Genomic DNA, 24,836 nt, shown 5'->3' on the forward strand with positions numbered 1-24,836 from the left:
AAGTATGTATCCAAAGTGAAAGGTTCACTTAATGAAGCTCTCAATGGGATTAAGGTATAGGCCACGTGAGGGAGAACCCCAAACTTCCTATGGTCGGTGTAAAATGTAGACTGCAGAGTGCAGACTAGGGGTAAAATGAAGACTGGGGACAATATGCAGATTGAAGACTGCAGACCAGGGGTAACCCCCCTTTCCCCCTCTCCATAAAAAAAAAAAACGAAAAAATGCCTAATCACAGGTTAGACGTGAAATGTAGACCAAGGGTAAAGTAACAAAATATGACTCGCAGCCATTTTACCCCCTCTGCATTTTTAATATCCCCGGTCCGAAGTCTGCAGTCTCCAATTAACACTGACCAAAACGTCTTATCTGTAGAGACAGAAGCTTATCACCTCGGGAGGTGATAAGCTTCTGGTAGAGATTATAGGGGCAATCATGTTTCACTCGGATGTAGTGAAACACTACCACCCCTAAACATGACTCAGTACTGTGTGGGAGGCAAAGACTATAATTGACATTGGTCAAACAGTACAATAAATCCCATTTCCCAGACTATTTGTTTTGCCAAAATCCCAGTCCCCGTGACCCAAATCTCATTTTCCTAGTGTGGTGAAAAAATGGGAAAATCCCTGTAACATTTTACCCCTTCAAGCCCCTCTAAAATGTTATTTGCTTTGCAGAAAAATATTCAGGTAAATTCTCTTATATAAAAAAGTTCCCTTAACGGATCAAGCTTTCACTCGTTGTTTTTGTTTTTGCCAACAAAAAAAAACTTGAAATTTTAAATTTCAGCAGCTTTTGAGAAAGAAAATCAACTGGAATAATTCTTCCCGTGGTACCCCTCCCCTAAGTCTACGATTTGTCGCCTTGAGGGAGAGGGAGAGTAAAAGTGGTGACGTAGTCGAAAATTGCCAAACAAACTATGGCGACGGAAGAAATCAGTGGAAATATCGAAATGGCCGCCGCTATAACTCCTTCCTCACATGTACAGCTTGCTAAAGAATGGCTCTACAAGCGAAAAACACAGATGAAACCCTGGGCGGAGTTTTTCAGGAGCTCGCGCTTTAGCAAACCGAAGACGGTGGCCGAAGCTGGAAGAAGAGTTGTGAAGAACTTGGAAGACTATCAAAGCAACTACATTCTTATCACGATCCTCTTGTTCTTCTACTGTGTGTAAGTGGTTAAACGATAACACTTAAGTTCTGTGCTTTCAAGGAGAAGAAATCGGCGTTGATATCCTATATTTGCCAACTGGAATTAGCCTTAAAGCATAGTGCAGTGCTTACATGTGTAATATATGCAAGTGTGCTTTCATAAAAGCTGTACTTTCTTCGATCTGGCTTTAATTATGGTTATATATGGAACTTTGCTACGCAAATGCATTACAGAGCAATTGATTTGCCCTTGAGAAGCGTCTTTAACTGTATTTTTCTCTCTTGTAAAGGAGAGAAAAGTGTTGAGAAATGGTCTATAGACTATCGTTTATATATATGCCTTACTAAACCGTTCACTGTTTCGCTAACATAAATGTGCATGCTAAATGAATTATTGGTTGAAGCATTTTGATACTTTTTTTTTCGGAAAGGAATTTGTTCTGATATAGGCAGGGGAAATGTTCAGCTTTTTGCCATGCATATTGCTCAACATGAGAAAACATGATTATATTATCTAGAACATTCTTTCCTGGAATGTCATAATATCCATGCCTACATGCCTTTGATTCTTGCAACATGCTATCACTTCCCTGTGAACCACAAGTAAAGAACAAGACAAAAACAAAGTAAAGCACTCCATCCTGATATATTGAGTTGATGGAGGAAATTTAAATATTGTAATGTTTACAGAGTGGTAAAATTAATATGAAAGAGGTTTTGAAACCAGTTGAGGTTTTCTGTTGAAACCATGAGAACACAAAATATTGCAACAAAATCAAAGATAATCTGATAATAGCCGGCCCCAGTTGTTCAAAAGATGGATAACGCTATCCACCAGGGAAACCGGGCTGTTCGAAAGCTGATTAACACTAACCCAGGATTAAAATGTAAATCAAGAGTTCGATTTCTCTTGTATAAAAGTGTATTTATAGCTTACGTTTTGTGGAGTTTGGGATTAGTAAACGGCAAAACTGAAGGGCAGAAAATATAAACAGAAAAATCTACACTAAAAGGCTGTAAAGCTAAATAGTCATTTATAATTCGCGCTAATCCTGGATTTCAGCTTAATCGTGCTTTAAAAACAACCCGGCCCAGGTAATTCACTCTTTTGAAAGAGATCCAGCGGATAGAAACTCCACAGTACACAAACGGTATGTTTTGGGTTAATACTTATGCACTGGATAGTGATTTATCTGATGAATAAGATCGAATAACTTTATTCACTCCTTGAACAACTGAGCCCTGCTTATTTGCCATTTGAAAGCGGCAACAATCTACTGGATTGGGGGGGGGGGGGAAAGGTTGAAACCAATTCTGACTGGTCTGGGGCAAAGGATTAGTTTTTAGTGTATATCATTCATCATCATTATCACTTATTTATACCTCAAGTTACCCAGTAACTTTATATGACTTGATGATTTTTTAATTGCTTTTCATAGCCTCACATCCCCATTGCTGCTTATTGCACTGTCAGTTGCTGGAGGCGGCTGTTTGTTTGTATCATACAAAAACCAAGCAGGGAATAAAATCAGAGTTCTAGGTAAGAATTTCATTACTATGTCTGTGATTTAATAAGTAAATAAACCCCTTCAGGCAGCTGGTGTATTGGAGGATAATACCTGAGCATGAAAGATTGTCTGAAAAATGAACATTTTTGGGAAGACCCCCCATTTAAAAAATGTCACAATGTTATGGTATCTTTCAACTTAGTTAATACGGTAAGTAAGGTTAAGTCTGTGTCCGAGCTAAGTGGCACATACAGCCGGAGCTTATCCCAGTTTCTGTGGCATTAAGCGACTAGGAGTATTGCTACTCCCCCCTGGATGGGATGCTAGTCCATCACAGGGTTACCCCCCAGCAGTAAATTCGCTGGTACCTATTTATACACCTGGGTGGAGAGAGGCACTGTGAGAGTAGTGTCTGGCCCAAGAACAAAACGCAACGCTCCGGCCAGGACTAAGTTCAAGTTGAACCCAGGCCGTTCGACTCAGAGTCGAGCGCATTAACCATTAGGCCACCGCGCCTAATATGAATATCTTATCGATGTCTTTCAACTTTGTCAATAAGGGGAAATATTTTTGTTTAATCTGTAGGTCGTGACTTGAGTAGAGTGGAACAGTATGGACTTGTTTTATTGATCAGTCTTCCTCTCTTCATTCTGGGATCAGCGGGATCAACAGTGTTTTGGGTCATAGGTGAGTGAAACAGTCCCTTTTTAATTTTTTTTTCTGGCAGTCAGAAGTGGATCAGCAAATAAATATTGATGACACAAATATATACCGTAAAAACTTGTGTATAAGCCACACCTTTTGCTAAAATTTTGGGCTAAAAATCTTGGGTGCGGCTCATCTGTTGAGGGGTGTAAATTGGCTAATCTGGGATAAAAAAACACTAAAAACCATTAGTAAATAAACATTTAACATATTGAAACCTGTTGTTGTCGATCATTGCTTTTGGTAAAAGGTCTACGATTTATTTGCACCTCGCTTGAGCAGCTAAACTTGAGCTGACATGGAATCTCTATTCCTCCACAAAGCTGCCTATTTGTCAAACTCCCATTTAGCAACAAGTTTTTATCCACACACAGCTGATATGATTACAAATCGACCTTTCAGTAAACTTTTCTATCTTGTTTACTGATCACTAAACTTGCTTACAAGTCGAGCTCACAGAGCGCAAAGCGCGAAAGTGAGCTCAAATTGCGAGAGTCGGCGTTTTTTTTTAGTTTTTATTTTATTCTCAAAATCAAGTTTCAAAGTTGGGGGTGCGGCTTATCTACGAGTGTGGCTTATACACGAGTCTTTACGGTATTTATTGTAACACAACTGTAACTTTAATACAACTGAGCAATCATTGCACACAGAAACAAGGAAGATGGCTAATACCAAGGTTGGTACTGGACCTAATGCACATGCGAAAAGAAAATTTAAAAAATAATAATAATAATAAATGTTCTCAATAATAGTTTTTTTATTATTATTTCTCAACAAACCCTCTGTCTCATATTTCTTACTCATCTGTTACCTAATTTTTTTTTTGTTTTTTTTTTTTTTTTTTTTTTAAAATTTTTTTTTTTTTTTTTTTTTTTTTTAAATATTATTGTTTTTTTTTTATATATTAGGGGGCGGCGGGGTTTTTAATAAAAAAGGGGGAGAATTTTTTTTATATATAATTATTAACAAAAATATAATATTTTAATTTAAAAAAAAAAAAAAAAATTTACCCCCCCTTTTTGAAAAAAAAAAAAGGGGAAAAATAATATAAAAAAATTTCTAATGATATGCAGGGCTTACACTGCACATATACCAATTTGCTTTTTGATCTGTCATGATATATCCAACAAATTGGGTCTATAAATTGTTACCTTTTAGTTATAAGAACCTGTTCTTTCTTTTGTAATTTCAGGTGCATCATTCTTTGTAATTGGACTTCATGCTTCTCTCTTGAGTACATCAGACGCACCCGACATAACCGAGCAACTGACAATGGAGGAAGTTTAATTACAGAGAAATGAAACATGACCAGAAATAAGGAAGAGAAACAGACAAAGGACAAAACGTCTTAGGATTAACACTTGGTTCTGTACAGTTACTAAATATAGTGTCAAAAATATTTAATATTTCTGGCTGGTTTTCAAACTGCAGATGGAGTGAATTTTAGCAGGAAATCTGTCTGGGTTAGGAATATAAAATGGACTTTCTACTAGCATTATTTTAAATAACTGTGGTTTCTAGTTCCCCGTGACTGTATAACTCTATAAAATTGTACAAAGAAAAATCATTTACGTTAATAATCTACAAAAGTCGTGTAGTTTTTAACTTATTTTCCTGAATGTATTTTAATAAAGGCTCTTGACTCTGATGGACAGGTAATTTCTTTGTCCTATATTTTCAATGTTTTTGTTAAATTCAGCCCATATTTTGAATAGAAGTGTCCTATAATCCTATAAAATTTGTACCCAAAAGAAATTGACACATTCTATGTAGGTTATGCTAAAGATCTTCATTAACATAGATGTCAAGTTTTTTGGTTGGTATGGAGTGAGAAATTGAATTGCCCCGAAGGGGCGATAGTGAGACCCAGAGAGGCCGAACTTCTAGGGGGGGTCTGGGGGTATGCTCTCCCAGAAAATTTTTAAAAATGTAAGTTGCAGAGAAGCAATTTCCTTTATTCTGGGCAAGAATTGTTATTTTTAACCTCTTTCCCACTCGATAAGCGTTCATCTCTACCAAAGTACAGCTGAAAGTATATCTCTTTATTGAAATTAATAAGACTTTTTCCTCAAGTTGTAGTATTTTTGAAAAAGGGGGCGTGATTGCGTGAGATTGGGTAAAAAAGAGTAAGTCTCACGCCAAAAGCGTGAGACTTGGCATCTATGCATTAATGAACAAGGACCCAGGTGTACAGACTTACAAAAACCTTGTTGTATCTTTGGTGTGGTGTTCACACGAAATGCACCCTGCTTTATACCTGATCCAGGAGAAAAAGTGGGAATGAAGCCAGATTGTAATAGCCTTTCAATGTACTAGAACACAAAAAACCCTCAGAAATATCCAGTTTGTGGTCTTCGTGCCCTTGGCTGTACTTCAAAAATGCCTGTCTGAAATATAAACTAAACTTTTTGATGATGTGCAGAAATTAAGCTGATTGAAAGTTTTCGGCTTGAAAATGACTTTTACCCTGACCCACTCCCTCCCCAAACAAAACAGATAATTGTTATGTGCACCCAACCTGTTCTTTCCCCCAACAAGAAAGAGAAATATGTCCCGGGGTGGCCATCTTTCTACCTCCCCCTCAGGTGCGCTTTGCTTGCAGGGGGACTGGGTACTAACTTGCCCGGCGCAGAGATTTCAAGATGGCGGCGAGTGTTGTTCGTCAGTTCAGTCGCCTTTTTCAAGGCAAATCATTTGTTCATCGAGTGCCCGTGGTTTCCTCTGTACGGTAATGTATCCATTTTTATTTTCTATCTTATCTGATAATGTCAAAATGTTAATACATTGGGGAGAAGTGCGTAGAAATGAACGTTATGTAACAACAGATCACCTTCATCTGAGTTGAGTGAGCGCGGTGTTGACACAAATATATAAAGTCTTATTAAAGCTTTCGTTGTGAGCTTATCTAATCCTTAGGCCATTTTATTTTTTCATTTATATCTTTTTTGATTAGAACCGCCATTTTGTTGTTGTTCAGGATAACGTATTCAGTGACAATGGTTGAGGTCACACCAGTGCTTTTTTTTTACTATAGTAAAGTCAAGTTTACTATAGTTAAGCCAATTTGTAGTGTGACCGGCTTTTTTCAGTTTACTATGGTAAATGTAATCGTAGTCTGTCGCGATAGCAACGGCGGCAGGATGAAAGCAAAGTTTACTATAGTAAAACGACCTGAAAAGGCATGGTTTATTGCACGTTTATCTAAACTTTGTTTATTTAAAAAATGGATTGTCTAAGTTTTGACATGAAATGTCTTAAAGCTCCGGAACCGTGAAATGGTTGCACCATTTTCATTTACGTGCTTTATTCTTGTGTTCGGATCAACACAGAAGCAACGCTAGACCTTTTATTTCAGTTGTCCTAGAAAATTCGCTGAAAATATGTCTGACAAATGCCCGCTCTTCTTCGCCGCGCAGAAGCTTGTCTTCTCAGCATTCGCCTTGCGAGGAGAGCAGTGGTAAGCAGTGGGTAAGTCGTGCCGTCGTCTGCTCAGAAGAAAATACATGTTCAGGACACTAAATCTGAATCTCTGAGCTTTCTGGATAGCAGCGATAAATAGAAGAAGAGCAATAATCGTAAGGACCACGCGTTCTGAATCCATGGCTCACTGCAGGCGACATGCAAGCGAGTGAAAGTGGAATGTCTGAGCATATTTGTCTTAGTCATCAAATTGCAGTTTGATTGACAACATTTGGACAAGAAGCCATCTGGAAAATGTAAAAGTCAACAAGCACAGTTTACCATAGTTAACTTTTGTTTACTTTTTTTTACTATAGTAAAAACCCTTAACCACAGGAAAAGTCTAAGTGTGACCTCAATATACGAATACTTGAATGCACGTAACGTAAAATGCCGGTTGTAAACCCCGGGGGGTTACTTGGGTCAATTTTTGTTGGGTATGTGCCGCTGGCCTCTCAGAACCCCTACCCCATTATAGTCATATTCTATGGCCAATTATAGACCCCATCTTAGTCACTTTTGGGTAAATGTTATAATCACGATCCCAACCTAGTGACTTTCTGTTTTTGCGTCTACCGTATAAATCCTTTTAACTGGGCGTTAACAAAACCCGGATCGGATAGGATCGGACCGGATTATTAAAACTCGGATCGGATCCGACCGGATTGAGAAAACCCGGATCAGATTCAAAAAAAAGTCGGATCACCGTAAATTCCTGCCAAAATTGTCACGTGATAGCTCAAATCGAAGATGGCGAAAAAGGAAGTAAGTGGATGTTCGCTTTGTGCTAATATAAAATGAGACAGGCCAACACGACTCTCGCTGGTTGCTGAATGTTAGCCTTCAGTCTGTTAACGGATGATTTAATTAACGCGTTCGTGAGCCATTTCAGTGATGATCTTTATGCCATTGTGTTTGCTAACTCTGTGGCAGATCGTTAGGTTTATTAGCTCTTGTTTGTTGAGAGATTCTTAATAGCCTTTTAAGGAATGTTGTAGTCTATATTGTGCATCGGTTCAGTGGATTTCTAACTGTCAACTAGAATATCTGAAGTGGCGGTTAGTTCGTATGATAACGTTTCCTTACCACGGTTGCGAGGATCTAAGATCCGAGTCTTTTAAAGGCTACTGCAGTCTCTAAGCATTGCAAGCGATGATTTTTTTTTGTTTTTAAGCTCCCCTTAGTTTGAGTGGTTGTGATTTGTGCTCTGGGAGCTATAAAACTTTACCTCCATTTTTTTATCTGTTTTGTTGTGTTACTTGCATCCAACAAATAAATACTATGGCAGTTTGATCACTGCATTTCAAGTCTCTAGGAGGCTGCAACAATGTCTCCTGGCAAATGTTTCATCTTAATTAAGCAAGACTCAAGTTTCGGTCCTTCAGTGGACCTCATCAGTTGCTCCTATGTGAAAGTCTCATCGAATGATTTGAAATCAATCGATTTGCCGTTTTTGTACTTGTCTGCAGGATCGAAGATTCAAAGGTAAATATTAAATTTAATCGAAGTGCTTCGAGGGTTGTAAGAATGTGGGACAATTGGGTGTCGTATTTATTTATGAAGATAAGTCTTGAATGCGAAACACAACAGCAGTGAGAGAAATCACAGCAATCGTTGCACTTTTCTTGTTCATATCCCCACTTCAATCTTTACCTTACACTCTAGGAACGGAAATCATTTCAGCAGGGTCAACACACAGCAAACATCCACTTACTTACTTCTTTTGAGGCATCACGGGACGATTTTGGCGGGAATTTACAGTGATCCGACTTTTTTTGTATCCGATCCGGGTTTTGTCAATCCGGTCGGGTCCGATCCGAGTTTTGATAATCCGGTCCGATCCGATCCGGTCCGATCCGATCCGGTCCGATCCGATCCGGGTTTTGTTAACGCCCCTTTTAACTAAGTCATTCTAAAATGAATTGACACATTTTAATAAACTAGATGAAGAACACTTTACTTTACAACTACACTATAAACATCTTTCCGTTTATAAATCACAACTTGCCAGAATTTTCTTATTCTCAAAATCCTGGTAAAGTGTGACCCCATTCTAGTCACCCTATAAAAAAATGCTTGAAAAGGCGCCTCATTATAGTCAGTCCAGTCGTGAAAATGCGACCCCATCCAGCAGCACATCCCCATTAGCCCATTTATAGGAAGTGCCCTCCCCGGGTTGTAAACCCCTGGCCTTGGGTTGTATATTCTGGTGGGGCTGGGTGTGGTGGGGGGGGGGGGGGAGGGGTATCGGAGTGGGGCTTTATAACCAAATAATTCTAAACGATTTTGAAATGAGCTGACGAGAGACAAGTTAAAGGCTCTGTAAATGAGCAATATATTGTAAGAAAGGCAATTTAGTTAAACATTTGGATAAACCACAGAATACAGAGCCACTAATTGAGTTATTGAATAAGAATATCATCTACCGTATTGTTTTATGCCTTGTTCTATAAAGCATTCCAACACTTGTAAATGAGGTGGACCAAAGTGGTTCTGAATAGACCATCTGAGTTATTTAACTACTGCAATGATGGCCTTCTGCAATGGACCTGTGTTCGAATGTTGTTCAGAGTGCATTACGTTTTTGAGCAAGACATTTTCACATAGCTTCGTTTCACTCAGGTGTATACAGTACCGCTCAAATGTAAGTTGACAGTCCCTCGAGCCTCGATCCTTCGAGACTCGAGACTCGATCCTCGAGCCTCGAGACTCGATCCTCGAAACTCGAAAATTTCGAGTTTCGAGTCTCGAGGATCGAGTCTCGAGTCAAGAAAAATAATGAGCTTGTCGCTTGAATGATTCCTCGAGAATAAAATTGCTCAAGCGGGCCGCACTCTCGAGTGTTGTACTATGGTCGAAGCCAGCGTGCCGGCTACTCACAACGCGCACTTGGTCGTTTAATATTTCCAACCGTCCCAAAAAGTTCGAAATAGGAGCTCGAAACCGTCGATAGTGAATGAATTGAGGGCAAATCGAACCAGAAGTAGTTGGAGTTAGTGCGGTCCCGCCGAATCAACATGGACAAATAAAACCTGCGTTCAGGCGATCTTAGGACAAACATGAAGCACGTGTGCAATGTCACGCATACGATTGTTTGTGTTATGATTTAGGATACAAATATTAAACCTTAAAGTTCACTCTTTCTTTTAGTTTTCTTTTGAAAAACGCAGTTACGTGTGTATGAAAGAATCTAAACCGGATACTTGCGTGCGGGCGTTATTTACGCTGGAGTTTATTCAAAAGGGTTCAAATTACTTTTGACATATGCAAATTTTGCCAACTTTTATAAGACTTATAACTGCGCCGCTTTAAAAATCAAAATTTGTATAACTTCTCTAAAGCTGTAATAATAATTAACGCCGATATCTGTGTTATAAATGAAGACAAGTTTCATTCAAGAAGAATTTAGGTTTTAAGAATTTTATGCCAAATTCACAAAAAATAAAACACGCTCATTTCAAGCTAGACGTGATGGCGCGACACAAGTCTGTCTTGCCATTTATATTTACGGAAGGCTTCACGGCTTCGATGTTTTTCACGTTGAATGTTTCGTTTGCTGTCTAGAGAATTTTCACAACTCAAATTTTAGAACCGGTTTAATTTAAGGAAACTCTTGTCTGAATTTCAGTAGCGACCAGATAGAGACGTCTGAAATTCAGGCTTCTGAAACTTGTTTGCGTGATTTTGTCCGTGCTGCCGTACAAGATTCGTGGCATTTTAATACATCGTTTCGCATCGAATGCTAAAGATGCTGAATTACAGAACATTTTGTGAAAGAAATTAAATTTGTAGTTTTATTTGCGAAAACTCAGGATGAACTTGTAAATCAATGACTGAAATATCTTCGTGGTTGAAAACATGCACTTACGGCGGGTTGACAAGGGAGAGCACAAGTTTGAACTGCACGTTCTTTTCACGTCCTTTTCTAAATTTAAGTCGTCGATCACGGCTTTCAAGGACGAGTTTGTGTCAGTACTTTAAGGTAAGTAAACGGAATTACGATCGGCGCGAATATATCGTACTGTCGAATGTTACACGTCGGGGAAGGTTTATATTTCATGCGCTGAAGGTGGACGCGATACACTTGTACATGAGGTGCGAGCGGCTTTTGTTCTTTCGTCGAGAAATAAATCGTTTCCTCGAAAGCCTTTCGAGTCATGAATATTCGAGACCGCCTTGTTTCTCGATCCTCGAGACTCGAGACTCGATCCTCGAGACTCGAAACTCGAAATGTTCGAGTTTCGAGTCTCGAGGATCGAGTCTCGAGGATCAAGTCGAGACTGTCAACTTACATTTGAGCGGTACTGTAAATTAGTTCTAGCAAATCAAATGCTAAGATCAACCCTGTGATGAAGTACAGTCTTAGCCCTCCGATCGTACCTTTCTTACATTTATTGTACTTTGTTCTCGTTCTTTGAGTAGGCACCTACGAAGACTTCCAGTGAGTGAAGTTGAAGAAGAAATGAAGCCAATGAAATTGCAGCCTGAGTTAGCTTCCTATGCAGGAACTGTGATGTATCCTGATGCGGAGTCTGCTAAGTGGGATGTGGATGGTATGTTTCAGATATAACATGGCAGTTTTAAATGTTACTTGGGTTATTGATACCTGACTTCATCGATATAATGCCAGGCATTCATCCAGTCAGCATTCTTTAATAAGATCAAGTCTGATTTTCAATGATCTGAAAAGTGGAAGTTTGAAATCAGATGTCCCCAGATGTCCATAAATATTGCTCTGGAGGTTATATCAGTATTTGTAGTTATGTAGTAAAGATATTTTAGACTTCAAACAAAATAAAAAATGTGTAAGATCAGGGTGTTCATTAGGCATCGGAGATCGGAGAATTCTTCTTCTACTATGTAGAATTCTCCTGCTACTGAAAAGTCCTCTACCTACACTGTATTTTCTTATTAAGATGCGGGAACCTTTAAAATTCATTCTCCGGTTACTTTATACTATTCTCCGCCTATTACAATTCTTAATGAAAACCCTGAAGATATTGCAACCAGATTACAAATATGTACTTGGACCTACACATTTCTTGTAGTTCAAGTTGATGACATGTAATTTGTTGATATATATTATTACTTTATGTAATCACAATGGTTTTTTTTTTGTTGTAGTTCCTATTCAGGAAAAACTGGTAACAAACATGACTGTCAACTTTGGTCCACAACATCCCGCAGCTCATGGTGTGTTGCGACTTGTTCTGGAACTTGATGGAGAGGTAAAGTTTTTTGACTTGTGATGATGACGTTGATTATGATTATGTCAATCAAAATGGTGATTATGATAATTTATGTTTGTAGAGGTTCCCATTAGCACATTTATAAGTAACATAACAACATTTTGTTTGAGCTTCTGATTAAGATCATCATGTTGCTAGTGGGTACCATGCTTCTTTGAGTGTTAACAGATATACCGGTTTTGTCATTTTAAAAATTTGAAAGTAGTTGTTCATCATTCAATTGAAATTTATGTGACTCACTCACTCTCACTCATGCCCATTACGCCTAAGTGGCATGTAGGGCAGCAACGTGCTCCCTCCACATCTGGCAGTCCCTTGCCGTGAACTTGATGCCCACCCAGGTCTTCCCCATCTCCTTTATTTCCTTCTCAACGGACCGTCGCCATGTGATCTTTGGGCGACCTCTCTTTCGTTTCCCTTCCGGCGTCCAGTGCAGGGCGGTTTTTGCAATGGAGGTTTCCTGGCGAGCGACGTGGCCAATCCACCTCCAGCGTCTCCTCATCAAGATGGTAGCCATTGATTCAGTTCTACACCGTTCAAAGAGATCTTTATTTGAGATGACATTGGGCCAAAAGATGCGTAAAATACGCCGAAGGCTCTTGGTGTGAAATGTGGAGAGTTTGGATAGATCCTTCTCCATTAAGCGCCAACATTCTGAACCATACAGAAGGGTTGTGAGGACGCAGCTGTGATAGAGCTTCAGCTATGACAGATATGATTTATTGATTGTTGGTTTTTTTTTAGGTCGTGACTCGTGCAGATCCTCATATTGGCTTGTTACATCGTGCAACGGAGAAGTTAATAGAATACAAAACGTATCTGCAGGTGCGTACAGAAAATAGGTGTTCAGTGACTTAATTCATTACACCACTGTGGGTAGAAGGTTGATGTCACATGTATACAGGGAATAAGTATTGTGTTTGTTAGAGTTTCCAATAATTTTCATTGAAAGATAAGATTTGAAAGATAAGGTATCAGTATAAGTCAATTTTGCTTGAAAAATCCATTTCTCTTTTTTCAATCACTTGTTAGAATTTTTTATGGGCTTTCATCTGCAAAAAAATTGAAAAGAAATCTTTCATGGTTTTTGGGATAGAGGGAATAAACGATTTTGAATTGTTAATTACTGCCAACTGAGCGTTGACAAATTGGTGTCATCACTTATTTATCATTGGTGAAGATCATGTGAGTGTCAAATTTTACAACCTTGCGACAACTTTGCTGAACGCTTGCTTGATTCACACAAGATTGATCACTGCAATTTTCCGGTTACTGTAATACCGGTAATTCCTAGGCTTTTATTGTACTAATATACGTTGAATTTTTGATGTCTTCACGGAAGCAAAAAGTTTCGTGCAGTCAGGTGTTGACATAACAAATGCTTGAAATATTTCTCACACTGACTGACTAACATGAAAAACAAACTACAGGAATCCATATTCGTTTTTTCTCCAAGTCGTCAGCCGGGCAAGTATGCAAGATAACATACTTGCCCTGGCAAAATTTTACTTGCCCTTTCAAAAGTGAAGAATGGCGACCGTACAACAAGTAAATGAAAAGTTGACTTTTTTGTTATTATCACATGTATGTAACACTGTGTAAACATGAAATCTACAAGACAACGAATCTGTTATAATAAAGTTTGATTCACAAGTATTTGTTAATGAGACTTTTTACTTGTCTACCTTGGCTGCCGGTTTACAAATTTCACAAAACATCACGCCCCCAAGCGGCTTGTGATGTTGGCGGAAGCGTATGATGCGGGCACAAATGAAAGCCAGGGCCTCTACGACTGCAACCACGGAATAAAAGAACGCTTTTGCTCTTCTTATTCATATTTGGTTTGTTTTTCTGAAGTGTTAACATTGCTTTTTTTTTCTTTGCTGGCGGTGCCAGACCAAGATAACGGCAAATTTTGATCAAAACATCAGCTGATGCGATCGCCTTGTGTTTTCGCGGATGCAGCTGCAGTACAAAATATCAGCGGTTGAGAGCTTGAAAATTGAGCCTGCAATGATTTCATTGATCATGCAAAATACCGCATCAGCCAAGATGGCGGCCAAAATTATGATTTTATCGCGACAGAAAGTTGCAAATTATTTTCTGTTTTCAAAAAGTGATGAATGGATGACAAGTGGTCAGAACGCAAGTAACTCATAAGAAAACTTAATAATTGTTTTTTTTATTAAGTCAAACTTTAAGTCGTCCAGCGGACGAGTTTATGTAATCTTTTGGTCGTCCATACGATTTTTTAGTCGTCTCGGACGACTGGGAATATGGATCCCTGAACTACATGTACGTGTTAGGTATTCAAGGGCAGTTGTGACAATTAAAGTGTGAAATTTATTGTGGCATTTCTTGTCTTTCAGGCCTTACCATACTTTGATCGTCTGGATTATGTGTCTATGATGACAAATGAGCAGTGTTACTCTCTGGCTGTGGAAAGACTTCTAAACATTGAAATTCCAGAAAGAGCTAAATGGATCAGAGGTGAATCTATCGCACTGCTTATTGTGTAGATACGTAGCAAGGTTTCTTTAGCTTACCTGTATCTCTTGTGAGTCGTAAACTTCACCCTTGTCATACTTATTTATTTTGGCTGAAAGGCAAAAGAGTAACTACAGTCGAACCTCGATTATCCGGACTTCCATCTCTAGTCCCCAATTTTGTCATGAATATTAATAAGTCACATTCAAGACCAGATATAACTAAGTTCTACAACGATTTAAACGTTATTTCAAGGTGGTTTACCTGTCAAAAAACATTGGAAAACTTCTGATGTGTAGTTTCCAATTTGAGCAACAGTCAGGCAACTTCCTTATTCAGTTCCCGCTAGCCATAAAAACATTCACACAAATAAATTTGCTTTCTGTCTTTGGTTACTTGTATTATACTGAAGTTTACAAGGCAAAATGGCAAAATTCAAAATGTTTGAATCCTTCTTTGAAGTGAAAAACATCGTAGAAAGTACGATCGGTCCTCACCGAATGTTAGCACCACGTCTAGTCACCAGGCCCATCACGAAAAGATGCATGGAACGCCTGGAGGTTCAAAATTGTTTGCGAACGAATCGGCGTGTTTTCATCGTCTTTTTTGGAGAAAAACTGCCTCAAAATGATCAGTTTCCTCGGAATTTTTGTTTCTGAGGATGGTAAACAGCTGATTTGTCGCTATTATGAAGCGACGTTTCTTTTTTTTGTTTAATGTGGAAAAATGCGCCGAAGAAGCGGAGGATGCAGAAGTTAGCGAACTATGCGGATCTGCACCAACGCATCCTGTCAGATGCTCTGGCGTATTTTTTTGGCTCATTAATATTCATAATTTCGATTATCCGGACTCTCGATTATCCGGACTATTTAGCCTAGTCCCAATGAGTCCGGATAATCGAGGTTCGACTGTATAGTCCAGAGCTACATGTAAAACTTTATGCGACCTCACAAAACTGTAAAATGCACAAAAATTTTGGAGTTTGGAAACCAGAAAAGAAAGCCAACCTCGTAAATATTTATAAGTGGGTGCAACTTACCGTAAACACCCGCGGATAAGCCGCACCCGCAGATAAGCCGCACCCTGAGTTTAACAACTCAAATGTTGGAAAAAAAGTTTTTTGAAAGTAACTTAAATTAAGAAAATCCAAAGTTGAGTCTTTAGGAAGTCTTCTTCATCGAACGTATAATAAAACTCAATGAACATTGAAACAGAAAATACTTCAGTCTTACCCACAATTTGAGCTCTTTAATGTATTGAAAACCAACTCTGACATATTATGGGTGATATTCTTCTGGCATTTGTTGACTGGTATTTCTTCATTCAACGCAGTTTTTCCATGGATTTTTGTGTCACAACAACAAGAACTTGCGTTTGCCGAACGTTCGTAGCTTAGTAACCAGGCATTTGATCGGACGCGAAATATGGGACTAGGGCGAGAACGTAAAGCAAAACAAGATGGCGATGGAGGCGTTCGGGTTTCGTGGCTATCATATCGACAAATTAAAGAGATTTGGGAGCCTTCTATTGGAGATAAACTCGTTGCATGAAGAGAGTTTCGTAATCAGTTCGACAAATTTTCCATCAAAGACAGTGCAAAATGAGAAAGAAACAATTGGCCATCTTGCTAGTGAATACTCGTGGTATTTTCTCGCTCGTAAAGAATCAATATTACTGTTAAAGTTAAAGGGCAATTGTCGACACTGCAAACAGTATAGGAGCTATTAAACTTGCAAAAGCAATGACCGGTACTCTCTTGTAGTTTTATGTTATACTAATTTACATAATTTTCCATAAATTAGCATCAGTTCACGAAAATTTACGGCACCTTTTCCGAATGTTCCCGCAGATAAGCCGCACCCCCCGCTTTCGAGCGAAAAGTTTTGGAAAAAAGGTGCAGCTTATCTGCGGGTTTTTACGGTAATTTTTCCACATATTGCAATGTTTAATGTGCCAGATTCTGAATCATGCTTAGTTTAAATGGAAACTGGTGAATTACTGTAAATGCTCGGGAGGGGGAGGAACCCTGTAATGTACAAGTTTTCCATCTCCAAAGGAACAGTCTGAAATGCTTCTACAATAGTGACAAAAGTAGTTGACACATTGCGTTCACATTGCAGTTTTTGTGGAAGGTTAATCATGGTTTTTTTAAATTTCATTACACTCTGCCTAAGTATCACCCTCCCCCCCATCTAAGATTCAGATTTCAGATTTTTTTTCTTATGTTATATGATTGAAGCGAACGGCTTTATAAACAAACTACAACATTAAAGGGGGAGAGGAGGTTGGGAAAAAGAAAGGAGGAGTGAAATTAGACTGTATTAAAATAAAATAGACCCTAAAATGTCAATGTGTTAACAATTTGTCCCTTATTGTAGTCACCTTTCAAAACTGGTGAAGTGAATTAAGGGTAGGGAGACGCTGTGTCTTTTCCCTTTTCCCTTTTTCCCATGTCACAGTCATGTGGTGCTTCTGATACCATGTGACTGCTAAAGAGGCCACTCAGAACACGTTCCTTGATTACCCCCCTCTCTTTTTTTTCAGTATTGTTTGGTGAAATTACCAGAATATTAAACCACATCATGGGTGTTGGTACTCATGCTCTGGATGTTGGTGCCATGACACCGTTCTTTTGGTTGTTTGAAGAGAGAGAAAAGGTGATAAAGATGCAATATGATAGAGGTGCAATAAATTAAGCAATAAATTGTCTGTTCTATGTCTTTATATTCATGTAATTTTGCTCCCAAAATTAGCATAGGCAGAAACCCCTTGTGAGAGTTGTCTTGGCTACAGTCAACTCTCTCTTAACAGACACCTCTATAAGGCAGACATCTCCATGAGACGGACACCTGGTGTTGGTTCCGTCCCTGCTGTTTTTCAGTCATTTTACCGTAACTACCGGTAAACTCCCTATGAGATGGACACCGTCTCTAAGACGGACAGTTGGAACTGTTTTTGTTTGTTTTAGAGGAAGTTGACTGTATTTGAGCTACATTGGTGCAACAGTAATGATGAAAGCTACATTGGTGCAACAGTAATGATGAAATTCACTGCGATGTTCATTTATCACTTTCATATACATCCGCAGTTCATATATGAATCATTTCATATACATTACATCATTTCATTCCTCTCACAGGAAAATATGAACTCACAATTGACCTCGCTCCCAATGTGTGGCTTCAACAGCTCAGTTGGTAGAGCATCGCACCGGTATCGCGGAGGTCACGGGTTCGAATCCCGTTGAAGCCCTGAATTTTTTTTTTCAGGCTTCTTTATTCCAATTGCTTAAATTGGAAATTCACTGCGATGATCATTTATCACTTTCATATACATTCGCAGTTCATATATGAATCATTTCAAATACATTACATCATTTCATTCCTCTCACGGGAAAATATGAACTCACAATTTGATCTGCGTTCTGATTGGTCATGGCACAATTAACATTGATAATGCGGTTTTCAGTGAAGTGCAAACTCTGAAATTCAAAATCCAACTAACGATTGCGTTTTTTGCTGCCGTCAATCATAATTATGGCGACAGCCAACGGACCATAAAAAACAGAAACAAACAAAATGGATCGAAATCTACCAATCACAACTGACAGACTTGACCTTTTGACCCGAATGAAGTGAACTTCTGTTTCCCGAGAGGTCTGCTAAGATGATTGACAGCAGCAAAAAGCGTTAACCGTTGGTTGAGAAACGAATTTCAGAGTTCACATTTCACTGAAAACCGCAATAAGCCAAATTAAAGTATTTTTTGATTTGCCCACTTTAGTTTATTATTCGCCCACTTAAGTTGATTGTTTGCAAGTTTCTGCTTGAAAGTTAGTTGTTGTGAATTGACTACATGTAGTTCCTTCACACATGTGTATGGCTTTTAATAATTCGATCTTGTCCTCATGTAGTTGATGGAGTTTTATGAACGTGTATCTGGTGCACGCATGCACGCTGCTTATGTCAGACCAGGAGGAGTGTCTCTGGTAAGATTAGTGGGAGGAATAAACTTGCTTTGAAATATTCATGAAGCTGACCTGTTTCTTGTGCTGCTGTGGTCATGGTAGCTGTTGTGGTTGTTTTATTTTGATGTAATTCACAGTGTTGGTTGTATCATTTTTGTGTGACAAAAAGCATAAAAACTGATTTGCAATGCTGTTACCCTCTTTTCCAGGATTTACCACTCGGTTTAATGGATGATATTTATGATTGGAGTGCTAAGTTTGGTCAGAGGTGTGATGACCTTGAAGAGGTACATATATACAGCATTGTTGGTTTTGTTTTATAATTTATCAATAATCATTTAATTAAAAGCCTGATGGTAATATGAATTTCAAGAATTTTATTAAAGTAATGATTAATCTTATAATCATCAGATGCTGACAAACAACAGAATCTGGAAGCAGCGTACTGTTGATGTTGGAGTGGTAACAGCAGAAGAAGCACTTAACTGGGGTTTTAGGTTTGTGATGTTATCTTAATAACTTTCACGAATTTATTTGGTTTGTGTTGAGAGACCTGTGCAGTGGTCTTATGATGGTAAGTGCGCTGGATTGTTGATCTAGCAGCTTGGGTTTGAGCCACTGGAACTGGAATTGAGTGCCGAGTGCTACACTGTTAGTGCCAGGTGGGATTAAAGGACCCTAGTCAGCCATGCCTTTGTTTTTGTTTACATGCCAGAATTTTAGAATTATAATATTTTTCACGGAGCATGTCTAAAGGAAAGAGATCAATGTGAAACTGCCAAAAGTAATTAAACAGACTTCAAGTGCAATAAGATTTTGCTTTGCCATACAGTTTTCATAATTTCAATGGCATCGAAAATGGCAGAGGCTGACTTGGATCCTAATTTAAGTTCAACTGATAGATTTTACTCCAAACAAACAAAAGAAATGATAGAATAAGTAGTCAAAAATAAGCAAGGATAATTTTAAAAAGCATTTGTGAAAGTTTAAGACCTCAGTAAAGCAAACGGACACAGATGGACGAGGATTTCTTTTCAACATGCGAAATGTCAAAATTTAGATGGCAGAGAAAATGGCGGAGGCTGACTAGGATCCTTTATAAGGCTTGACTTTTTTAAGTACTTTAACACTTCATGTGGGTGTAAGAATTTTTCATTTATTCTGTCATAAACAACAGCAATCTGACTTTAGCCATTTGCCTTAGTTAAAGCATGGTTCTTCACTGCCCTTCTGTTGGTCATAAAGAATTACCAGATACTGGTTAAATGCTAACTGAAACAATGAATGTTTTTGTATTCGCCAGTGGAGTGATGTTACGTGGTTCTGGAATCAAATGGGATCTTCGTAAATCCCAGCCATATGATGCTTATGATCAGGTGGATTTTGATATCCCTATCGGCAAAAATGGAGACTGTTATGACAGGTATGTGTAGCAATACTAAAGAAAAAGCTGGTGCTATTGCATCTCAGGCCAGACAAAAGGAGTGTTTAATATTGTCACTCATAACCACATTTCATCACACATGAGAGCCCTAGACATCTCAGATTTGAACTGAAAATTTAATGCTGATGACATAGATCCGTGTAGTAGTCGTGGGCCCAGTTGTTCAAATGGTAGATAATGCCATTCACTTGATAAACTGCCATGCAGTACTCCTAGTCGCTTCTTGCTACAGACACACAAGTTAAGTGCAAAGAGCTATGAGCCAGTTTGTCTTCAAAGGCCCTACTTTAATGTCACATGTATGGAAAAGTTTGGCTAAAAACTCAAGGGATGAAATGAGCTCGTAATGTGATTCATCTTGGTTGTTTTTAATCTTTAGGTATTTAATCAGAGTCGAGGAAATGCGGCAGAGTTTAAGGATAATTGAACAGGTTTGTAATGTCGTAATTGTAGTGGTACACCAATTAGGTGGGCCATGATAAAGATCTTTGTCATTCAGCCCTGCTGATCAGTTTATAAGCACCTATTAATATCCTGGCCCCAGTTGTTCAAAAGGTGGATAACGCTATCCAGCAGATAAATCACCATCTCTGCCCAGTTGTTCAAAGGACGGAAAACACTATTCGCTGGATAAATTGCTATCCAGTGGATAAACAACCGGTAGTATTTTTTGTTAGCAATTATCCACTGGATAGCAATTTATCCAGCAGATTATCCAATAGCATTATCTGTTCTTTGAACAAGTGGGTCCTGGTGGATAGTGCAGTATTTTTTGTTAACACTTAATTCCACCGGACAGCGATTTATCAGAGGATAGCATTTTCCACTCTTTTAACAACTGGACCCTGATAAGTAGTTAAGCTTCCAATATCTTGCTCATGTGCTGGTTTTTCCCTCTTTAGTGTTTAAACAAAATGCCTGCTGGTGAAGTTAGAGTGGATGATGCCAAGATCTCACCACCAAAGAGATCTGAAATGAAGGTAACTCTTGTTGACAATGACAAACGTCAGACTGTCTAACTTTAGTCTCTTTCGCTGCCGTTATTTGGGTCGTCATGCGACGCTTCCAAGCCAGCAATAACAGCAGGAAAACACCAGCGGAGGAGTGGAGAAACCCTACAATCCAAAGGTGTTGCAGGGATTTCGAAGAGAGATTTGGAGGCAGCAGGCAGCAGCAAACGTCAGGGCGCTCGTCTAAGCGTGACGAGCCCAAACAACGGCTGCGAAGGAGACTAGTTTAACTTTAGACTAGTAGTTTCTTATGAAACCAATTCGACAAATGAGCAGTTTTCAATTGAGTGTCGTAAAACCAAAACCAATATATTTACTTCGGCCAATCACAAAAGACACGGACAATCCAGTGAACCAATCAAAACTCGAAGCAAATACATGTAACCGGCACGAAGCGCGGGAAAACGTGCGCGAGCGAGTCATGATTAAGTTCTGATTGGCTGAGAAAGTGGCGCGAGATTTTAAAGCCAATCACTGAGCGTAGTAATTCAAAACCAAAGCAAACGCAATTTACTTTCGACACTCAAGTGAAAACCGCTCTATGTCCAGAAATGCATACAAGTATTGTTTACAGAGTACTTCATGTCCAACTGGGCTTTAAGACATTTTCATATACTTAATAGATGATAGATTTTGTGTGTTTTGGTGGAATTTCATTAATGAGGACACTTTGTGTTGCCAATTATGAAGAATATGAATCTCATCAATCTGCAGGAGTCTATGGAAGCGCTTATCCACCACTTCAAGCTGTACACAGAAGGTTATCAAGTTCCCCCGGGTGCAACTTACACAGCAATTGAAGCTCCGAAGGTATGAACCTCTCCTTTTGTGCAGGGTCGCCATACTGTTCATACAATTGCAATTGCAAGAGATTTGTGGTTGAACTTTGAGCTTAATGTAGCTGTCCTAGAAAGCATACAGTAGCGATTATAAGTTATTCCTGGTTTTTGTACATTTTCCCGCAGCCTTTGACAAGGTTTTTAAGATATTAAGTGTATGGCCGCAAAAAAATAAAATGGGATGTACGCGTTTCCAGTGAAGCCATCACTTTCATTTTCGATAAGTTTAATATTGTAGTCCTCTAAAAAATGTTCTTTCTTTTTCTTGATGTTTTCAGGGAGAGTTTGGTGTTTATCTTGTATCGGATGGTACCAGCAAACCTTACCGCTGTAAAATAAAAGCTCCTGGATTTGCGCACTTGGTAAGTAAATTTTTCCCAGTGAAATTTATCACAAAGGACACAGACAATCCAGTGAACCAATCAAAACTTGAAACAAACACATGTAGCCGGCACGAAGCACGGGAAAACGTGTATGAACTCGTGAGTCACGACTGCTTTTGATATTTCGTCTGATGGGTTGAAAAATAGCGCGAGTTATTTTAAAAACCAATCACCGGTATCTGGGAGGCCATGGGTTCGATTCCCGTCGGGGACTCAGATTTTTTCTTTGTCCCACGCTCGTGTCATGTAGAATAATTTCTTCAGTATTTATCACCGAGCTTAAAATCTACCATCTTTATTATTTACTACAAATTTGATGATTTCGACATTGCTGATCCTAGCAGTATGCAGGACGCGTGTCACATATCAACCTAGTAAATGGCCTAGCTCACAGCGAGTCTCACGTAGCTCAGTTGGTTAGAGCGCCCAACCGGTATCTGGGAGGCCATGGGTTCGATTCCCGTCGGGGACTCAGATTTTTTCTTTGTCCCACGCTCGTGTCATGTAGAACAAGAATCTGCAAGCAGTTTATAACCGTGCTGTTAGTGTTTGACCACCTCTTTCAGTTCTTTGGCTAAAAAGGCGCGGCGCGGCACAGTAAAAAATCTTTAGAAAAGCAGTCACTTAAGAAACACACAAGTCGTGTTTGCGTCAGTCACGAAGTGTGCGTGACATGAATTTCAGCATGCCTGGCCGGAGAAATGCCTGCTTACGCATGCAAATATTTATTTTGTTCCGAATGTTCAATAAAATAAACCCAAACCAGTTCATGAATGGCATTAAAAGAAGTCCATTTCACGCCAAAATAAATAGTAGTCTTTCCGACAACCTTTCTCGAATTAGCGGTAAATAGAGCATACTTGCTTGCGCAGGTAATTCCCCTGGCGCGATGACGTGTATCCCGTGCCTTGACACATTCTTGCTGAGCTTGCAATATACGTTTCGATTCCCAGAATAAACTCAAAACAAAAATTGAAATATCCCGAAAACAAGTCGTTGTTTTTGCAATATTCTACACATTTCGTGTAAATTGTACGACTTGTACTCGCTCCAAGCCAAACGCCTAAATAACTCAAAAATAACTATTTCACACAGAGCGCAGAGTGTTCGTAAATATTTTTAAAATAGGTGAATGTTTATTTATATCTACAGGCGATCGATCGCGTGGCATGGGTCTGACATAGTGGTAGTTTTTAAATAGCTTGGACATGTCCAAGCGGTCATCATATCTTACGTGACCGTGACAAAGGAGCCGGCTGGGCCGCGTGGGTCTGGAACGATTTACCGACAAAAAAAATAAAAACGACAAAAAAATGCCAGCCAGATTATGAACCGGCTTTGCACGGTTAATAATTTCTTCAGTATTTATCACCGAGCTTAAAATCTACCATCTTTATTATTTACCCAGATGTCTGATGTTTCTAAGTGTATTTAATAGGGCCTTAATCGTCCTGTTACTTTCTCTTGTCTCTAGGCTGGTTTGGACTTAATGTCTGTCGGTCACATGTTGGCTGATGTTGTGGCGATTATTGGTAAGTTTTTGCTTCACTTATACGCTTGTGCTGTTTATGGTAGCAAGTGAAAGTTTCTTTAGTTTGTCACACAATCTTTGTTCCTCTCGGGACAAGGTTGCGTGACAGACTAAGGAACGCCTTTGGTAGATAACCGCTTACAACCACCGTCGCAATAACATCAAACAAACAAATAACGACAAAATAACGGACAGATGCATGTGGTAGTGGAAAATAAAGCTAGCTTGTTGCACGTTTCGGCAAACTTTACTAGGTCCTAATAAAGCTTATATAATCCATGTGAACTTTTCTGTACTCAATTTTGCGCCTACATTCCTAACTTAGTCTACTTCGTTTCCCTTATTTAAGACTTCACACAACACCTTTCTGCATTAACTTAGTGACAAGCACTGCGTGACATTGCGAAATCTTGAATCCAGTCTCCTAATACCTAATAAAGAAAAAATTGCAAGGCCGATTGAACGGTTTGGGACTGTATTGAAATTCCAATATTTCGGAAGGCACGGCCTTCCTTCTTCTTCTTCTTCTTCTTCTTCTTCTTCTTCTTCTTCTTCTTCTTTGTAAGACCCTGAAGAAGGAAGGCCGTGCCTTCCGAAATATTGGAATTTCAATACAGTCCCAAACCGTTCAATCGGCCTTGCAATTTTTTCTTTATTCGTTATTTAGTTATAGCTGATTAGATCCTCTACAGTGAGAGGATCCGGTACTTCTATTTTGTCACGGTGGTCCTTGCAAATTCACGTCATGCTCCTAATACCTGTTTGTATCTCTTCTGTCCCTTTAGGTACTCTCGATGTTGTGTTTGGGGAAATCGATCGCTAACGTCTGAATCAAGACAATTAACGTTTTTCTTCCATCATTCTGCCAGATTATTTTTTATAAGATTTCAGTGCACGGTGACTGTAAATGTATTCTGTGTTGAAAAATGACTTCTGGCCGTGTCAAATTTGTAGCTGTCGAAACTTGGTCGTCACGCAACGCCTCTGCTAATGACATCGTTGTGTGACCACTAACGTGACGGCTGCAAAAACGACTACCCTTGTGACGGTATCACTTTGTAAAATACACCAAGATTCAAATAAACATTCCTTGATCTTAA

The 24,836-nt window shown here is 39.0% G+C and overlaps 2 protein-coding genes across 2 annotated transcripts; both read left to right on the forward strand.

The window, feature by feature from the left end:
• The first annotated feature begins 887 nt into the window (after positions 1-887).
• LOC144662932 (prenylated Rab acceptor protein 1-like) lies at positions 888-5,015 on the forward strand. Its single transcript, XM_078523865.1, has 4 exons — positions 888-1,173; positions 2,594-2,694; positions 3,248-3,349; positions 4,560-5,015. Exons 1-4 carry the CDS (start codon positions 923-925, stop codon positions 4,652-4,654), a joined length of 549 nt encoding a protein of 182 aa, XP_078379991.1. The 5' UTR covers positions 888-922; the 3' UTR covers positions 4,655-5,015.
• A 956-nt stretch (positions 5,016-5,971) lies between these two features.
• LOC144664063 (NADH-ubiquinone oxidoreductase 49 kDa subunit-like) lies at positions 5,972-24,836 on the forward strand. The gene is made up of 16 exons (XM_078525192.1): positions 5,972-6,095; positions 11,249-11,379; positions 11,951-12,054; positions 12,820-12,900; positions 14,445-14,565; positions 17,107-17,219; positions 18,476-18,550; positions 18,739-18,816; positions 18,941-19,026; positions 19,833-19,952; positions 20,353-20,404; positions 20,876-20,953; positions 21,698-21,793; positions 22,101-22,184; positions 23,680-23,737; positions 24,522-24,836. Exons 1-16 carry the CDS (start codon positions 6,010-6,012, stop codon positions 24,557-24,559), a joined length of 1,401 nt encoding a protein of 466 aa, XP_078381318.1. The 5' UTR covers positions 5,972-6,009; the 3' UTR covers positions 24,560-24,836.

The sequence above is a fragment of the Oculina patagonica genome, chromosome 8 (genome assembly GCF_052425735.1).
Source record: "Oculina patagonica isolate OP01 chromosome 8, crgOcupat, whole genome shotgun sequence".
Taxonomy (NCBI): Eukaryota; Metazoa; Cnidaria; class Anthozoa; order Scleractinia; family Oculinidae; genus Oculina; species Oculina patagonica.